This window comes from Tupaia chinensis, unplaced genomic scaffold (assembly GCF_000334495.1).
Source record: "Tupaia chinensis unplaced genomic scaffold, TupChi_1.0 Scaffold000332_1, whole genome shotgun sequence".
Taxonomy (NCBI): Eukaryota; Metazoa; Chordata; class Mammalia; order Scandentia; family Tupaiidae; genus Tupaia; species Tupaia belangeri.
In genome coordinates, this window is record NW_006159826.1 from 2,349,026 (window position 1) to 2,368,424 (window position 19,399).

A 19,399-nucleotide genomic window follows, 5' to 3' on the forward strand; every position below is an offset into this window, starting at 1 on the left:
TGGGACTCAAACCTCAATCAACCACATGGGAGTCCAGGGCTTTAACCACTATGCTATCTGCTGGCCCCTAGACAAAATAATTTTGAAAAAGTACCACAAAGTTAAAGATATTACAAGTCACATAATAAGATTTCAAGGGTAACATAAAGTAATCAAGACGTCACTGTTCCTATACTCACAGACATGTAGAACAATGGAATGGAATAGAGTCCAGAAATAACCCTACACAGAAGTCTTGTTAGCAAAGGTGCAAAGGGGAAATGAGACCCACTTCACAAATGGTGTTAGAACACCTGGATGAACATATGCAGAAGGAAATGGATTTTAAAGAAAGGAAGACAGAAACTAGACTCTTATCTTGAACCATATGCAAAAATTAACCCAAAATGGATCAGGGACCTAACTGTAACCCAAAGCTACAAAACTTCTACTTAAAAAACTAGGAGAGGGAACCAGCAGTTAGTGTAATGGCTATGTCGCTGGACTCCCACGTAGTCGACCGCGGTTCGTGTCCCGGACCCGGTGGCTTAAAACTCACGCCGGGCGCGTGTGCGTGCGTGCCCAAGATCCCGAGAGGAGAATGGAGGAGAAGGGATTGCGGCGTGACCATCCCCCCTGGGGGGTGATTTCTCGCTTTCTGTCTCTCTCTGTCTGTCGGGCGAGTGCACGCGCCCTACAGTGAAAACTCTCTCCAAAAAAAAAAAAAAAAAAAAAACTAGGAGGAAATCTTTGTATTTCTTAGACAAAGATTTCTTAAGCCACAACAAACTATTCTCAGGGTTATTTCACTGCTACAATAAGCTACAAGTCGCCACAGACTCCCAAACCTTACTAGTCCCAAGTGAGGTTCGCCAGGCTAAAGCCAAGGTGTTTGGCAGAGGTGTGTTCCCTTCTGGTAGCTTCAAAGACTCCATTTGTGACCACCTGCAGTCAGGGGTTCACGGCCCACATTCCCCTTCAAAGGCAGCAACGAGTCCTTGCACTGCACACCACTCTGACCTGTAATGGCTATGTTGCTGAACTCTAATGTAGTCAGCTGTGATTTGAGTCCAGGACCCGGTGGCTTAAACTCATGCCGGGTGTGTGTGCATGTGTGCCCTAGATCCCGAGAGGAGAATGGAGGAGAAAGGATTGTGGTGTGGCCAGCCCCCTGAGGAGTGATTTCTTGCTTTCTATCTATCTGTCCTTCTGGTGAGTGCATGTGCCTTATATCAACAACCTCCCCCCCACCCCCCAAAAAAAGAAAGAAAAAGCGGGACCAGCGAGTGGCGTGGTGGTTAAGGTGCTGGACACTCCCACATGGCTCACCACGGTTCAAGTCCTGGACCTAGTGGCTTGCTTTCTCACTTCCCCTCTCTCTCTCTGTCTCTCTCTGGTCAAATTAAAATAAATGGATGAATAAATAAAATTAAATAAATAAATATTAAAAAAAAAACAAAGGTGCTGGACTCTCACATAGCTGACCGTGGTTTGAGTCCCAGACCTGACAGCTTACTTTCTACCTTCCTTTCCCTCTCCCTCTGTGTGTGTGTGTGTGTGTGTGTCTTGCTATGGTCAAATTAAAAAAATAAAATAAAATAAAATAATAATAGATAAAATAAAGAAAATAATCTTTTAAAAAATAAAATTAAAAGCTCTGTCCTATAAAAGACAGAATTAAGAAAATAAAAAGATAAGCCACAGACTAAGAAAAAATATTATAAAACACATGCCTGTTGGGCTGGCCCTACAGACTAGAGGTTAAGGGAGCTCACAAGGCTAACTGCATGGTTCAAATCCTGGCCCTGGCAACCTGAAAAAATGCTGGGTGGGACACATGTGCATGTGTGCCCAAAACCCTGACAGGATGGAGGTATGAAGGGGCTGTGGCGTGACTACAGGGCACAGGAAGTGCCTTCTCGTTTTCTCTTATTGAACACACATGCTCTCTGGCAATTAAAAAACAAAAACCTGCACATCTGATAAAGATTTTTATCTAAAATGAAGAACTTTTGAAATTCTGAAATATAAAACAGATTTTTAAAATAGGCAATGGAGCTGAGCAGACATTTCTCTAAGGGAATAGTCATCAGGAAGATGTGAAGTGACACAACTGCTGTCACGTCCCTATTAATATCATAACTACTGAAATTTTAGAAACTAGATGCTAGTGAGAATATGAGCAGTTGGAATTCTCACGCATTGCTGGTGGGAATGCAAAACAGGACAGCTACCTCAGAAAAAAGATTCTCTATTTATTTTTTTTTTTTTAAGAGAGAGATTTTTTGCTATAGGACACGTGCACTCACTAAGAGACAGAGACAGAGACAGAGAGACAGAAAGCAAGAAATCACCCCCTAGGCAACAGCCAGGCTGCAATCCATTCTCCACTTTCCTCTTGGGATCTTGGGCACCCACGCAGGCCTGGTGTGAGTTTAAGTCTCTGAGTCCGGGACTCAAACCATGGTCAACTATGTGGGAGTCCAGTGACGGTGCCAAGAGTCTGTATTTCTTATAAGCTGAAGTGTATTACCATATAAGCCAGCACTCCCACTCCAATATATTTTCCTAAGAAAAATGAAAACATATGTTCACAGAATAACTTAAAAGCAAAATGTTTATAGCAGCTTTATCTATAATCACTAAAAACTAAAAGCAATTCAAGTGCCCATCATCTGATGAATGGAGTCTCAAACTGGGGTTTGTACATATGGTCAAAATAACAACACATACAGTGACAATAGATGAAGCTCAGAAGAAGTGCTGAGTGGGAGAAGCCATACACTGAGTTCATCTGTATGATGTTCTGGAAAAGGCAAAACTATAGGGCTAGAAATCAGAGCAGTGCTTGCCAGAGGCTGAGGGTGGAGACAGGAGACTGACTACAAAAGGACTCAAGGGACCTCTTTGAAAAAGTGATGAGAACATTCTGTACCTTGACTGTGGTGGTGGTTACACAACTGTGTGTTTGTCAAATGCAGAGAAAAGGATACGAAGAAGAATGAATTTACTGTCTATAAATTAGTTCACTGAATATGATTTTTGAAAAAGATAAGGAAAAAGCTTATAAAAGACACCATCAGGAGGCACGGGAAATGGAAAGGCTAGTAATTTTTTTAACTACCAAGAAACTTAACATTTAAACACCAAGTCATTTGGCTATTTTAAGTACATTACACCCAGTGTATTGGTGACCACCAGAATGTATTTATAACCATGGTAATGATGGCTTAAAAAAAAATGCATTCCATGCTCACTCCAGGAAGCCTGGGTGTCCCGCAAGTGAACGTGATTCTGAGCTATGTGCAAGGCAGGGTCAGAGACCAGTGTGAGAGCAGATCGGATGTCTCTGTGTCTCAGATGGCAGGGTCACCTACTCAGCAGGTGCTGTAAGTGAAGTATCACACCAGAGAAGTTCTTGGAAGGTACAAGGAAAAGGGCGGTGGAAGTCCTAACCAAAGGCAGGTGAACACAACTGCTGTCACGTCCCTATTAATATCATAACTACTGAAATTTTAGAAACTAGATGCTAGTGAGAATATGAGCAGTTGGAATTCTCACGCATTGCTGGTGGGAATGCAAAACAGGACAGCTACCTCAGAAAAAAGATTCTCTATTTATTTTTTTTTTTTTAAGAGAGAGATTTTTTGCTATAGGACACGTGCACTCACTAAGAGACAGAGACAGAGACAGAGAGACAGAAAGCAAGAAATCACCCCCTAGGCAACAGCCAGGCTGCAATCCATTCTCCACTTTCCTCTTGGGATCTTGGGCACCCACGCAGGCCTGGTGTGAGTTTAAGTCTCTGAGTCCGGGACTCAAACCATGGTCAACTATGTGGGAGTCCAGTGACGGTGCCAAGAGTCTGTATTTCTTATAAGCTGAAGTGTATTACCATATAAGCCAGCACTCCCACTCCAATATATTTTCCTAAGAAAAATGAAAACATATGTTCACAGAATAACTTAAAAGCAAAATGTTTATAGCAGCTTTATCTATAATCACTAAAAACTAAAAGCAATTCAAGTGCCCATCATCTGATGAATGGAGTCTCAAACTGGGGTTTGTACATATGGTCAAAATAACAACACATACAGTGACAATAGATGAAGCTCAGAAGAAGTGCTGAGTGGGAGAAGCCATACACTGAGTTCATCTGTATGATGTTCTGGAAAAGGCAAAACTATAGGGCTAGAAATCAGAGCAGTGCTTGCCAGAGGCTGAGGGTGGAGACAGGAGACTGACTACAAAAGGACTCAAGGGACCTCTTTGAAAAAGTGATGAGAACATTCTGTACCTTGACTGTGGTGGTGGTTACACAACTGTGTGTTTGTCAAATGCAGAGAAAAGGATACGAAGAAGAATGAATTTACTGTCTATAAATTAGTTCACTGAATATGATTTTTGAAAAAGATAAGGAAAAAGCTTATAAAAGACACCATCAGGAGGCACGGGAAATGGAAAGGCTAGTAATTTTTTTAACTACCAAGAAACTTAACATTTAAACACCAAGTCATTTGGCTATTTTAAGTACATTACACCCAGTGTATTGGTGACCACCAGAATGTATTTATAACCATGGTAATGATGGCTTAAAAAAAAATGCATTCCATGCTCACTCCAGGAAGCCTGGGTGTCCCGCAAGTGAACGTGATTCTGAGCTATGTGCAAGGCAGGGTCAGAGACCAGTGTGAGAGCAGATCGGATGTCTCTGTGTCTCAGATGGCAGGGTCACCTACTCAGCAGGTGCTGTAAGTGAAGTATCACACCAGAGAAGTTCTTGGAAGGTACAAGGAAAAGGGCGGTGGAAGTCCTAACCAAAGGCAGGTGACGCTAAGGCAGATAAATGTTTTAGGGGCTCACGTCACATTCCCATGGTACATAATAAGGGAACTGCCCTCTGTATTTTTAGGATTATTTGAAAGAAAAGACTTCGCCAAAAAAAAAAAAAAACTGTTCTTGAAAGTTATCCCTGTCATAATGGATATTTCCATATTAAAATTAGAACTCAATCTACGCAGAACCAGGGATGAGAGCAGAAACTGCATGTCTGAAAGCTCGACATATTACTGGTAAACCACACGCACAGCTCCATTTCCACATCTTTCTATCTTTCCACAATTACTTAAATGTTATTCCAAAACATCCAAGTGCGGAAACAAACCTGTGTATTTCTTTCTTTTTTCTTTCTTTTTTTTTTTTTTTGTAGAGGTTTTTTGCTATAGGGCGCGTGCGCTTGCCAGACAGAGGGAGACAGAGAGACAGAAGGTGAGAAATCACCCCCCAGGGGGGATGGCCACGCCTCAATCCTTTCTCCTCCATTCTCCTTTCGGGATCTTGGGCACGCACGCACAAGCGCCCAGCGTGAGTTTAAGCCACCGGGTCCGGGACGCAAACCGCGGTCGACTACGTGGGAGTCCAGCGACATAGCCATTATGCTAACTGCTGGTCCCTTAAACCTGTGTATTTCTTTGGTCAGACACTGGGACTGCACTTTATTACACACTCGGAAACTCCTTTAGCTCCAAAGCTCTGAGAAGAAGCTAAAAATGACCACTAGCCAATAAGCTGCACTTCATTATCACATGCCATTGGGGGTTAGAAACTAAATGTTCAAATTAAAAAACATGAATAATCTAACAATTGAAACATTTAAAACAAATTTTGGCAGTTATATACATAACTATACAAGCACCATAATCTAGCTACAGAATTCCCTAACTGGGTTATTTCTATAGATAACATTAACAAATAGGATGGCCCTAAAGGGGAAACAACACAACGTTTATCAACTGGTGAATGGATAAATTAGTATACAGCTACACAACAAAACTCACCAATAAGAAAATATACTGATTAATATAACAACATGGGTGAGGCTCAAAAGCATTAAGCTAAATAAAAGAATGTAACACTTTTTAAAACACTAAAAAAAGAAAATCAATGCTCTATTAATAGTTTCCACTCTAAAAGGCTACAAAAAAGAACAACAAAATAAACCCCAAAAGTTCATGGAAAAAAATGAAAGTATTTCATTTTGGTGCAAAAAAATTCTGAAATTCATATATTCGGCCAGTCCTATGGCATGGCAGTTAAGCGCTATGTATAGAAAGCTGAATCCCACATGGCCGACTGCATGGTTCAGGTCCCAGACCAGCAGCTTGAAAAACATGTAGAGTACATGTGCATACATAAAATACCAAAAGAAGGAGAGATGGAGAAGGAACTGCAGTGTGACATTTCCATCTGGGGGAGGGGGATATTACTCTCTCTCCACAGTGAGCACACAGGCCTTCTAGCAAAAATAAAAAATTAAAATTAAGGGGCCAGCAGGTGGCGTAGTGGTTAAGATGCTGAACATGGCTGACCGTGGTTCAAGTCCTGGATCTGGTGGCTTGCTTTCTCTGTCTAGTGAGTGCCTGTAGCAAATTTTAAAATAATAATAATAGTAATATATAAAATGAAATAATTCTTTTAAAAAATTTTAAGGAAAAACACACACAATAATATGCACGTCACCACTCCCAAGTGCTGGTACGTGTGTAGGACAATGGGAATTCCTCATGCTTTGCTGGTCAGTGAATGGTACAGCCCCACTGGAAAGCTTCCTTAAAAGTTAACTATACGCTTTTTCTAAAACTCAGAAATTCTACTCTTGTAAAACTGAAGGAAAACAAAAAGTATGAGCATATAAAGCTTGTATGAGGAAAAGCCTGTACGAGGATATCTTGGCAGTCTTATTCATAATAGCCCAAAGCTGGAAGTGATTCAAATGCCTGTCAAGAGGAAAGCAGATGACCGAATTACAGCATATTCAGACAGTGAGGAAATGGGAACTAATGCTTATACACACAACATATGTGAATAAAAAAACATGTTTAAGTGGAAGAAGCTGGAGAGAAATAGTACAAATAAGATTCTATTTATGTGAAAGTCAAGAACAAAACAAATTTCTAATTTATAGTAACAGAAGCCAGAAAGGAATTGTGGAGGTGGGGAGGCGCAAGGCACTGGCTCTATAGGGGCAGAAGGGAACGTGTGGGATGAGAGATGCTTTTTATCTTTATGGAGGTTGTGCTTACACAGGTATATTCAAATTAGTATGTTTTGTTGTTCTTATTGGTACCTCAGTAAGAGGGATTTAAAAAATAAGCCCTGGGACTAACAGATGACATAATGGTTACATTGCTGGACTCCTACATAGTTGACCACAGTCTGGGTCCTGGGCCTGGTGGCTTAAAACACACTGGGTGCATGTGTATGTGTGCCCAAAATCCTGAGGAGAATGGAGGAGAAGGGACTGCAGTATGGCCATTCCCCTTGGGAGGTGACTTCTCTTTCTCTCAGTCTCTCCAACAAGGGCATGTACCCTATGGCAAAAATCTCTCTCACTCAAAAAAAGTAAGTGTCAGAGCAGCAGCACCGTACTTGCAGGAGGGCAGGCTGCAGCATACTCCAAGGCCAGCTGGGCCACCTAGGCGCTGGCCAGGTTTTCCAATGCCCCTACTTTCCAGAAGCCCCCAAGGGCTGTTTTGGCCAGGCTTTGGGTGCTGAGTTTGTCTTGTTTCATTTCACTTGCTAGTACTTTCTTCTTGTTTTGTGCAGACTTTTTAAAAATTTAGTTTCTTTCCCCCATCACCAAAGTACATTCCCATCTCTTCTCTGAACAGTGTTAGCCATTCCAAAAACAAGCAAAACTATGAACTATCACTGAGTGTGAATGGGATGCACTCTGCTGACAGAGTGCCGGGGTACTGCCTGCAGGCGGGCCAGTTTTTTATGAAGCTTTTTGCTTCATACAGTGTCAAAACCTCATTGCTTAGGTGTGTCTCCTTTTAAAATCCATGGTATTTAGGTAAGTTCCTAGTGTTGGAGGCCTCCGCCATACTAATTCTTTTAATAACACAGGGCAGGAACCACTCTGGCTTTCTGATTCACTGACACCCCAAGTGGTGAAGGTACACAGCTTAGCGTGGTGACACTGCCCAGACGTGAAATTACGAGGAATGGAAGTGCTGAGGTATTAAGTTCCAGGCACCGAGACACAAGGTATTTTCTTATCAGATAGGATGGTAATAAATAATAAAATCTGTAACAATTACACTATTTTCAAGAACAATGATAAGAGCAGCACTAAAAATGGTGACACATGAGGGCTTCAAAAAGCTTGTGGAAAATGGAATTAAAGTAGCAGTTTACTTTGGTGGAAGAAAAATTTGAAGATGCATAGTTTCTTCATCATATGCATTTCCATGAACTTTCTAAAGACCTCTTGTACATAAATTCAATAATCGTAACATTCATGTGATTCTGTAAGAAACTTCAGTAAAAACAAAATACTTGTGCAAAGGTTAGACTTGACAGAAATTCATCCTTTTAACAGAAACAAGCCTAGAAAAATCAAAAAGGTCTTTTGAGTGGCAAGAACCACAAGGTCCATATTCAGGAAATCGGGGTGGGAGCAGGGCACTGGAGTCCTGACAGCCACTAAAAATGCCCTAGAAAGGCAGAGGAAAGAGAATATTTTACTACAAGCACATAAGTCTGAGGTCCTGGAGAACCAATCTCAGTTGCTACAATCTGAAAATATCCTACGCTACCTGACTCACAGTAAATGACGCTCCTGATAGTGACCTGGTCACCAGGAGAGCGCCCGTGTGCTCAATATCCTTTGAGAAACATGACAGAATGTGCACGTGTTTAGGAAAGCAGCCAAAGGACCGTTAGCACTGTCATCATCTGATTCGACTAGCTCAAAGTCCTTCACTTATCTGTAGAGGTCAGGTGTGGGGCACACCCCATTTCCAACGGTGGTATTCTGGCATCAACTATATCCGAGTACTCCCCTCATCCGAGATTAGTCAGTACCTGGCTGACTGAAAGGACCCCAGGGTCCTTTTCAGAACCACCATACAGATTCAATGGTACTTCAGAAAGTTTTCATACACTTTTTTTTTCTTTTTCTCGAGAAATTTTCGCTATAGGCGGCACGCACTTGCCAGAAAAACAGAAAGCAAGAAATCCCCCCCTGGAGGAATGGCCATGCCACAATCCCTTCTCTCCCATCCTCCTCTCAGGATGTTGGGCATGCATGCACACGCACCTGGTCATGTGCATTTTAAAATTGAGCTTTTTCTTACTACTTTTTATACCAGAGGGCATGTGCATACACTCGAGAATGGGGGAGAAGGAAAGGAAGGAGGAGAAAGGGAGGCAGGGAATAAGGGCTTGGCCATTCCAGCCTGTCAGGATCTGGGCACGCCTGGGCAGCTCTTCAAGCTGCTGGGGCTGGCACTCAGACTCTAGTTCTGCTGGGCAGTGCTAACCACCCTGCTACAGGGCTGGGCCCTCTTGCTATTACTATAAAAAAAAAACCCTCCTACCCACCAAGAGGTAAGACCAGGGCTTATTCTTAGGCTCATTATCACCTACCAAAAGCCTGTGTTCTCTTCCACTTTTTAATTAACCAGTGACTCATTACTGTCAGCTTCTCACTCCTTTTCTATATGTAATAAAATGACACCCCATATTTCCACCACACCCCTCCCTTCCCTCTTGTTAATTCCTGTCATCCTCCTTTCTTCCTTCCTTCCCCATCTAGCCTGGGGCACTCCTGCTGCCCCTCTACCGCCCAACACTTAGACACCAGAGGGCATCTGCCATCCTGCACCTGCACCGTCACTAGAAAGAACACATGTCATTCCTCTTGCTGTCTAGCATGAGCGAGAAGTATGTTGCCAGTCTGGGAAACATGAGATCAGACTCTTTTTGGTCCAAGGATAGGACAGCTGGTAATCTTTTGCCTACTTCCGAATGCCAGAGCCTAGGCCCAAGTACTTTGCACTCAGCATCTATCTAATCCTCACACTGCTCCCTGAGAAAGGTCCCATTTGATCCCCACACTGTACACAGGTAGGCTGCAGCTGAGATAGGTCAGGCAACCTAACCAAGGTCACACTGCTACTAAGTGGGGAGCTGAGTCAGAAACTACCTATGACTTCAAAGCCCATCCTCTTCACTACACACCAATGGCCTCAGGCATCATTACATCTGGTTGTTAAGCTCATTTCACTATGCCTTATTTGACTACAAAGCCTATGTCCTGTCTTCATATAGAATGGTAAAAAACTAGGGTAAAATCAAGCCAACGACTATAGATTTGGGAAGGCTCTCAGATGCGTTATCTGAAAATCCCCTTCCCACTTCAGTATGTAAGAACATTACCTGGAGTCACTGTGAGCTGAAAGCAATGAAGCTTGTTCGGATCAGGAAAATGTATTTTACACGTACCTGCAAAAGAAACAGCATGTCAAGAAGGTCTGGCAGGTGGCTGCAGTGGTGTGTTGAGGTCTAAACTAGGACCACACACTGAGTCCCAGTGCTAGAGGGTACATCTGGCTTGTAGACTTAGTCTGGACCACCCTTGGTTTTGTGTGACAATTACGCCAATATGCCCAAATTGCAAAATGGTCTTCACAGAGCACATGCGTGGGTGCATTTTAGCCCTACTATTGGGTCATCAGAAAAGTCATAATGCTGAAACCAGCAGTTAGCATAATGGCTATGTCTGAACTCCCATGTAGTCAACTACAGTTCAAGTACCGGACCCGGTGGCTTAAACTCATGCCGGGAGTGTGTGCGTGCGTGCCTAAGATCCTGAGAGAATGGAGGGGAAGGGATTGCAGCGTGGCCATCCCCTCCGGGGGGTGATTTCTCGCTTTCTATCTCTCGCAAGCGCCCGCATCCTATAGCAAAAACCTCTCAAAACAAAACAAAACAAAACAAAACAAACAAACAAACAAAAAACACCAAAAAGTCAATGCACTTTTGCAAAGAAAAAATACATTGTGACTTTTCTGACGACCCAATAGTTAATTACAAATTGAATTCAGGTTGAATTCCCTTCAACATTTAAATGGCCATTAAAAACAGAGTTCCTTCCATTAATTCCAAGAATTGCACTATTTTACTGAAGAAACCAAACCTCAAAGATTAATAGACATGGGTAAAAGCTAAGTAAATAATGAGAAACCAGAAAAAGAGCCAGGCCAAACTTCCAGTCTGTTTCCCGAGCACCATCAGCACTTAATGCCCCATGGAAATGGAGGCTAAAAACAAGTGTGGCACCTAAGAGTGAGTACACACCCAGGGTTTACCAGGGCTTACGTTTTTCCTTTTTCATTTATGTTTGCATACACACACAAGGGAAACAGAAAAAAAACACCCCTAGCAAGGCCCCATCACATGGCAATCCTGCTTCTTTTCCTTTCTCCATCCTGTAAGGAACTTAGTCATGTGTGGGCATATTGCAGCCATGGCCGGGGCTTGAACCCTAATTGACCATGGAAAATTTCTCTGCACACTGCTTAACCTCTGCATGATGGGGCTGGCACCACTGTTTTGCTGTTTGCTTGCTTGCTTCCTTCCTTCCTTTTTTCCTTGCCAGAGGGCATGTGTGCTCACCAGAGATAGAGGAAAAGGAGAAAGCAATTCCCACAGTATCTTCTCCTCCATCTCCCCCCACTTCTAGGATTTTGTGCATACAAGCATACACACCCTGAGTGTTTCTCAAGATGCTAGGTCTGGGACTTGACCCCCACAGTTGGCCATGCTGTCTTAAGCACCATGCCACAGAACTGACCCTGTTTTACTTTAGAGTATCTTCATGGCCCATCTGGTACCTTAGGTCACTTTGTGGGTGAAATCATGCTGGCTTGGCTGGCAACATTCTGTGCCCCGTGCTCCCAGAGGCCAGGAGTACCCCCTGGGAGAAAAGCTCCTGGTTACGGGACAAGTGGAAACTATACCCACGAATGTAGGCTATACCCACATTTGTATCTTCTTTGATACTAAAACATGGTAACTCCCCACAGAATAAAGACTCAAGGTATCCAGAGGGAATATTCATAGTGATTTTCTATATTTGTATATAAATCAAGACTATACTAGGCTAAGTACCTCAGTTCACCTACTGACTTCATTCTTATGAGTCATGCTAAAGAAACTTGCTTTAGCTTTGTAAATGACAGAGATTTTCATTTAAAAAAAAAAAAAGGCCATTCAAACCCATACTCAGAGATCATCTAGTCTGAAGTTCTCAATGAAGATGGATGATATAAGGGTCCAGACAGGGTGTGCGACTCGCCTAAGATCACAGGTTACAGCAGAAGCAAGGCTGGTTTCCAAATTACTAACTAGTCCGTGACTCCTTCCCCTACCGCACCTCACTCCTGCACTTTACATCCTTTCAGCACCTAGTGAACACGTCAGACACGGGACACTGGGATATGACACATAAAAACAACACAAGGATGGTGGTGGAGTTTCTTTCTCTGAGTGAGAGGTGGTTTTAGAGACCGCTTTGTCACAGTCCTTATTTTAGAAATCCTGGAGCCAAGGGGTTCAGGATGTTCTCCCAAATCACACATTTACAGCTGTGTATGGAATACTTAAAATGAGTTCATTTTTCCTAATCTCAACAAGAAAAGATAAATGCTGTCTTTCTAGTGAGATAAACATAACAAAAACATATGATTAGGGTTTTGGAAATGTTTTACTGTTAGTTGAAACTGATATCATACTGTTTTGTCTTGTTTTGTTTTGTTTGAGAGACTTTTGCTATAGGGCACATGCTCTCATAGGAGAGACAGTCAGAGAGACAGAAAGCAAGAAATCACGCCCCAGGGGAGATGACCACACTGCAATCCCTTCTCCATTCTCCTCTCAGAATCTTCGGGCATGCATACACATGAGCCTAGAGTGAGTTTCAAGCTGCCAGGTCCAGGACTCGAACCCTAGTTGGTTACGTGGGAGTCTAGCACCTTAACCACTATGCCACCAGCTGGCCTCGGCATCATTCTTTTTAAAAATTACTGTCAGAGGGCACACGTGCTTGTCAGAGAGATAGAGACAGAGGGAGAAAGCACTCCCGAATGGGGCGCCATCCTGCCACGATCCTTATTCCTCCATCTCTCCAACCCATTACGGTTTGTGGCACCAGTCTGCGGCATGTCTGGTGCCACCAGCCAGCCCCTACTTGTTTATAATGTCTACAATTCACTTTTGTTTTAATAAAGTTACAGATGTAGAAACCAACCCCTGCGAAATAAGTTGCCCCATCAGAACAGAAGAATTATCAAGGTGGAATAGAAAACAAGAAAGGGTTAAGTTTAAAAACCAAAAGTTAAAAGCCATATTTCTGTTTTAGCTCAATGCAAGGGCTTTATTAAAACAGCAGAAGTAAGTTTTATCTCTAGATGAAGGCACAGGCTAGCAAGACCCCACCAGCATCTCAGTCTATCTGAAAGACGTTTTTTTGTTTTTTGAGACAAAGAAGCCTGCATCAACTTGTACTCGCAGAGCTCCATGTTGCGGCACTAGCTCACATCGAGTTACCCTATTTGCCTCTGTAAACATTCTAGAAAATTATGGAACTCTGAAGATGTATTCTTTGGTGCTTTCTTGTCTCCTCTTTAGAATCATAAGCAGCACGCTGGTGGAAGGTACGGCTCACTGGATATTACACCTTTGGGGCCAACATGCAGTGTGGTGGTTAAGGTGCTGGATTCTCACATGGCTGACCAGTGAGTCCTGGACTTGGATGTCTGAAACATGCCAGAACATGTGTATGAACGCCTAAAATCTCAAAGTAGAACGGACTGTGGCATAGTCATCCCCTGGGAGGGTGACTTCTTACTTTCCCTCTCTCTGTCTCTCTCTGAGAGAGACACATGCCACATGGCAAAAACCTAAGAAAACAAACAAAAAAAATTGACCTTCATAAACAGATATCATCAGGTTTAGAACTGTTTTTAAATTGAATGTGATAATAAAAAGTTATAATTCAAAAAAGGTCAAAGCTTCAATAAAATATTCAAAGTTTTCAGACTTTGATGGTTTTATGAAATATAAGTCTCAGAAAAGAATTAATGATAGAAAAAACAAACACCTGACACATGTTACATAAATGCCTGCTAAACAGGCATCCTGAGTGTACCTTATGACTGAGGACTACAGAATCGGGCCTGTGTCCTGGGACAGGAACGATCAAGCAAGGTGAAGACAGTACTTGTCAACAAGGCATAAAATTGCTCTACCTCAAACACAAAGACAAATTACAGACACATACTTTCTGGGCCAAAAAGGTAGCATCATCACAAACAAAAATGAGGCTGTTTATATATATATATTTACGTATGTTTCAATGTCAAGAGGACACAGGAGAGGATGCACATGAAGAGACAGAAAGTTTAGCCAAATTCACCTCTGCTACACTATGGAGATAGAAAGTATTCTGGGGAACCAGCAGTTAGCGTAATGGCTATGTCGCTGGACTCCCACGTAGTTGACCGTGGTTCGCGTCCCGGACCCGGTGGCTTAAAACTCACGCTGGGCGCATGTGCGTACGTGCCCAAGATCCTGAGAGGAGAATGGAGGAGAAGGGATTGCAGCGTGACCATCCCCCCAGGGGGTGATTTCTCACTTTCTGTCTTGCATGTCTCTGTCTGTCTGGTGAGCGCATGCGCACTATAGCGAAAAATCTCCCCCCCAAAAATAAATAAATAAATAAAAGTATTCTGAATGTGCAGAGAGTACAGAACCTCATTCTTACTATAATAGATTTTCTAAAAGGCTCTACCATTTTTTTTGGTATAAAATTAAATAACTTTATGCTAGGCAAGGTATTAAAACATAAAACAAGCTTTCTTCATGCAATGATTTTGTGGCACTTAATGTTTGATTGGATATGCTATACTTACAAGGTAAATTGGCTTCAAGTTCTGCAACCTCTGTAGAGACAAAGAGATGATTATTAGTCACATTATTCCACATAAAATCACCAGTTTTAAATTAGCAATGTCCTCTACACAGAGAAGAAAAAATAAATAATTTGGACAAATCGAAACCTTGCCTAAAGTTTAGACTTTAACTCATTCAGCTGCTTTCAGATACATAAAGTGATCTGCAGAAGGCCAACCAGTCAAAGGCTCTTGAAAACTCTTTCAAAATGAGTGACAATCATTTTAAACTGACCTAGAGACTACTCATAGGTAAACAGTCACTATAGTGCTTTTTCCAACTGTTACCTTTAGTGGAACTACTCCCCTTAAAATATGATTCATATATTGGGAACCAGCAGTTAGCGTAATGGCTATGTCGCTGGACTCCCACGTAGTCGACCGCAGTTTGAGTCCTGGACCCGGTGGCTTAAAACTCACGGCGGGCGTGTGTGCCCAAGATCCCGAGAGGAGAATGGAGGAGAAGGGATTGTGGCATGACCATCCCCCCCGGGGGGGGATTTCTTGCTTTCTGTCTCTCTGTCTCTCTCTGTCTGGCGAGCGCACACGCCCTATAGAGAAAACCTCTAAAAAAAAAAAAAAAGATTCATATATACCTTATGTCTGTCTTTTCCAGACCTATTTTCCAGTTGCTTCCTTATAGTTCCATTACTTGGTCCTGCTTCTCTCCCTTGGGACCTCAGACCACCCTCTTCTATCAGTCACTCATTCAGTGTTTAAGCCCAATGCCCCCTTCAGGATAAAACCATGAACCCCCCATACCCCCACAATCCTGCTATTAAAGAACTGGGTTATTTTGCTACAAGGAAAGATATCCACTCTTACTACTTCTATTCAACACATTACTGGAAGTACTAGCAAGAGCAATCAGGCAAGAAAAATAAGTAAAAAGCATTCAAATTAGAAAGGAAGAAGTAAAACTCTTTCAGTCTGCAGATGACATGCTCCTGTAAGTAGGAAGCCCTAAACACTCCACAGGTCATAGGTGGCATGCAGTACCTGAGTCAAGATACAGCAGAATTTGCTGGCTTTTCCTCAGACTGTCCAGAGGACAAGTCCTGCTTCACATAGTCATTTTGAAAATAAAGTTCCAGATAACAAAAGCTGTTTAAGGAGGGTAATGGAATTCTAGTGCATCGAAAGTGTGGGGTAGCCAATGCTCTTCTGCACAGAGCTGTAACAGTTCTTACAGTTTGTGTAAAAGCACATGCCGCATATCAGTTGGGTATGGCTTCGCTTTCCAAGAATTCTTTTCAGTCATTCTATCTTGCCATCATTTGAGTCAATTTCATTTAGCTCTCCAGGGACAAGTAATCTAATAAATAACTGAGCTCTTCTTTAGAGATCAATATTTATTGACTTGTGCTACCTGCCAACAGTGAAACAGTCTTTACCATGGGAAAAAAAGAAATTCCACAAAACTGTTAAAACTAGAAAATAAATTTCAGGAAAGTTTCAGGATATAATATCAACATACAAAAACACGTTATGTTTCTAGACACTTAAAATGAACTATCCAGGGGCCAGCATGTGGTGTGGTGGTAAAGGAGATAAGACTCCCACATGGCCAACTGTGGTTCAAGTCCTGGGCCTGGCAGCTTGAAAAATCACACTGGGCACATATGCATACATGCCCATTCCCACTGCAGTGGGTGGGTGATTTCTCACCTTTCCTCTCACTGTCTCTCTTGTGAGTGCACACACCCTATGGCAAAAACCTTAAAAAAAAAAAACTCACTTAAAGTAGCATCAAAAATAAAAATAAGACACTTAGGAATAAATTTCAAGGAACTGAAAGTCTAAACAACAAAACCGTAAAACATTGATGAAAGAAACTGGAGACACAAAGAAACAGAAAGATATCCTGTGTTCATGGATTAAATACTATTGTTAAAATGTCTATCCTATCCAAAGTGACCTCCAGATCAGTGTAATAGAAAAAATAATTCTAAAAGTTGCCTAAAATTTGACCTTCAAAAGCCAATGCAATCTTGAGAGAAAAAAATTTGGAGGTTTCGCACTTCATTTCAAATTATATTACAAAGCTATAGTAATCAAAACAGTGTGGTATTGACATAAAAAAAGATGTACAGACCAATGAAATAGAGAGCACAGAAATAATCCAAGCATATACAGCCAACTCATGGACAACCAGGCACTAAGAAGACACCATAAGAAAAGGCTAGCCTTTTCAATAAATACTGTTGGTAAAACTGGATATCCACAGGCAAAAGAAAAAAAAACTACACAAAAATCAACTCAAAGTGAATTAAAGTCTTTTTTTTCTGGTTTATTTTTAACACTGTCAGGGCTTTATTCAAAACACAGTTACACAAAAAAGTATTAACTTCAAAGTTTTTAAGGGGAGATTTTTGAGGAACTTAACACATTATATACATACTGCCATACAAAGATCATTAAAATAGGACCACAATGTCTACAAAATATAAAACCCACAAAGCTAAATTAAGTCTTAAAAGTTATCTGGAAGTTCTAAGTGTTATTTTCAAACCAAAGAACTCTAATTTTGATTGCACAATAAGATGATTGATGGGACCAGCAGTTAGCGTAATGGCTATGTCGCTGAACTCCCACGTAGTCGACCGCGGTTCAAGTCCCAGACCCAGTGGCTTAAACTCACGCCAGGCACATGTGCGTGCGTGCCCAAGATCCCGAGAGGAGAACGGAGGAGAAGGGACTGCGGTGTGGCCATCCCCCCTGGGGGGTGATTTCTTGCTTTCTGTCTCTCTGTCTCTGTCTGTCTGGCGAGCACACGCGCCCTATAGCAAACCCTCTCCAAAAAAAGATGATCGATAAGAAAGTAAATATATAGATTCCATTTTAAAAAGAACTATTTTAGAGTCTGGCATAGTAGCAATAAAAAATCTTTAGGGATTAACAGGGAGGGCATTTCATTTGTTAAAATTAGGAGAAAAATATTAGTCTTTTGGGGATTCCAATTCCTCCACTAAACTTACCCCAAGTGTTTTCTTTCAGTCAGTTGTGCAACTTCTTTAGTTTCTCCACAAATAACTTCATAATTTGTATTTTAAAACGCCAAGTCATACATATTAAACTAAAAAGGCAGCAGCAGCGCTACTACACTCAGTCACTTGAATGTGCCCCAGGACAGAAGCATAAATTCAGTTCATTGGCTGACATTAACTTTTTAATAACCAAGTTATACATTTTAAACTAAAAAAGTAGTAGCAGCAGTACTATACTCAGTAATTTAAATGTGTTCCAGTATAGAAGTATAACTTCAGTTAATTGGCTGACACTAACTTTTTTTTTTTTTTTGAGAGGTTTTTGCTATAGGGCACATGCGCTCGCCAGACAGACAGAGAGAGACAGAGAGACAGAAAGCAAGAAATCACCCCCCAGGGGAAATGGCCACACCACAATCCTTTTTCCTCCATTCTCCTCTAGGGATCTTAGGCATGCACGCACACGCGCCCGGCGTGAGTTTTAAGCCACCGGGTCCGGGACGTGAACCGCGGTCGACTACGTGGGAGTCCAGCGACATAGCCATTACGCTAACTGCTGGTCCCGTGACACTAACTTTTTAATAACATACAAATAATAAAAACAAAGGGAAATTTTTTCAGAGAGCCAATATTTAAAAAACCAATTGCCTTGAATGTGGAGCCTCCATGACAAAGAGATATTTGTCTACTCATTATAACTTATTTAGTAGCATATAAAGAAACATCACACATCCAAATGCTTTGTTTTTAATGGACACTTACCTAAAATTAATATCGACTTAGTTTTGAGTATTTTTCCAACTGCCTAGTATATTCCAATCAAATGCTATGTATCTGGTAATGTTTCAAAATTATAGGAAAAAATAATTGAAAGTGGGACCAACAGTTAGTGTAATGGCTATGTCGCTGAATTCCCATGTAGCCAACCGCGGTTCGCGTCCCGGACCTAGTGGTTTAAACTCACACTGGGCAGGTGTGTGTGCCTATGTGCCCAAGATCCTGAGAGAAGAATGGAGGAGAAGGGATTGCGGTGTGGCCATCCCACCTGGGGGCTGATTTCGCGCTTTCTATTTCTCTGTCTTTCTGGCGAGCGTAAGCACCCTAAAGCAAAAACCTCTCAAAAAAAGAAAAAAGGAAAGTTCCACTCGGAAAAAAATAGAAGTACGTTGCAGAGTAGGGTCCAAATCATTTGGGAAGAAAACTTCACATTAATTATCAACAGGCAATTGTTCTGACTTTTGAGAATACTAATGCTGCTTCTAAAAATTTCTCCCTGCTTCTTTTCTTTCTTTACCCTACTAATACCATCTCAGATGTTGCCATCCAAGATCTACAGTAAGCAGAGCATATTGTATGAAATGATCAATAATAGTACTCATCTCTCAGGAAATATCCAACTGCTTTCACTTTGCTTGTTTAAAAACCAGACACTGAAAAAGTGGTTGAAGTGTGGGAACCAGCAGTTAGCGTAATGGCTATGCCGCTGGACTCCCACGTAGTCGACCGCGGTTCGTGTCCCGGACCCGGTGGCTTAAAACTCACGCCGGGCACGTGTGCGTGCGTGCCCAAGATCCCGAGAGGAGAATGGAGGAGAAGGGATTGCGGCGTGACCATCCCCCCTGGGGGGTGATTTCT

At 42.0% G+C, this 19,399-nt stretch overlaps 1 protein-coding gene across 3 annotated transcripts in view; it reads right to left on the minus strand.

The window, feature by feature from the left end:
- Positions 1–19,399, minus strand: part of UBE2F (ubiquitin conjugating enzyme E2 F (putative)) — a 71,159-nt gene that overhangs the window by 35,982 nt on the left and 15,778 nt on the right. For all 3 annotated transcript variants that reach the window (XM_014589113.2, XM_006151948.3, XM_014589114.2), the window contains exons 2-3: positions 14,739–14,768; positions 10,204–10,269 (exon numbers count right to left, since the gene is read on the minus strand). In XM_014589113.2, coding sequence (XP_014444599.1) covers positions 10,204–10,269; positions 14,739–14,768 — 96 coding nt within the window. The remainder of the gene's footprint in view (positions 1–10,203; positions 10,270–14,738; positions 14,769–19,399) is intronic.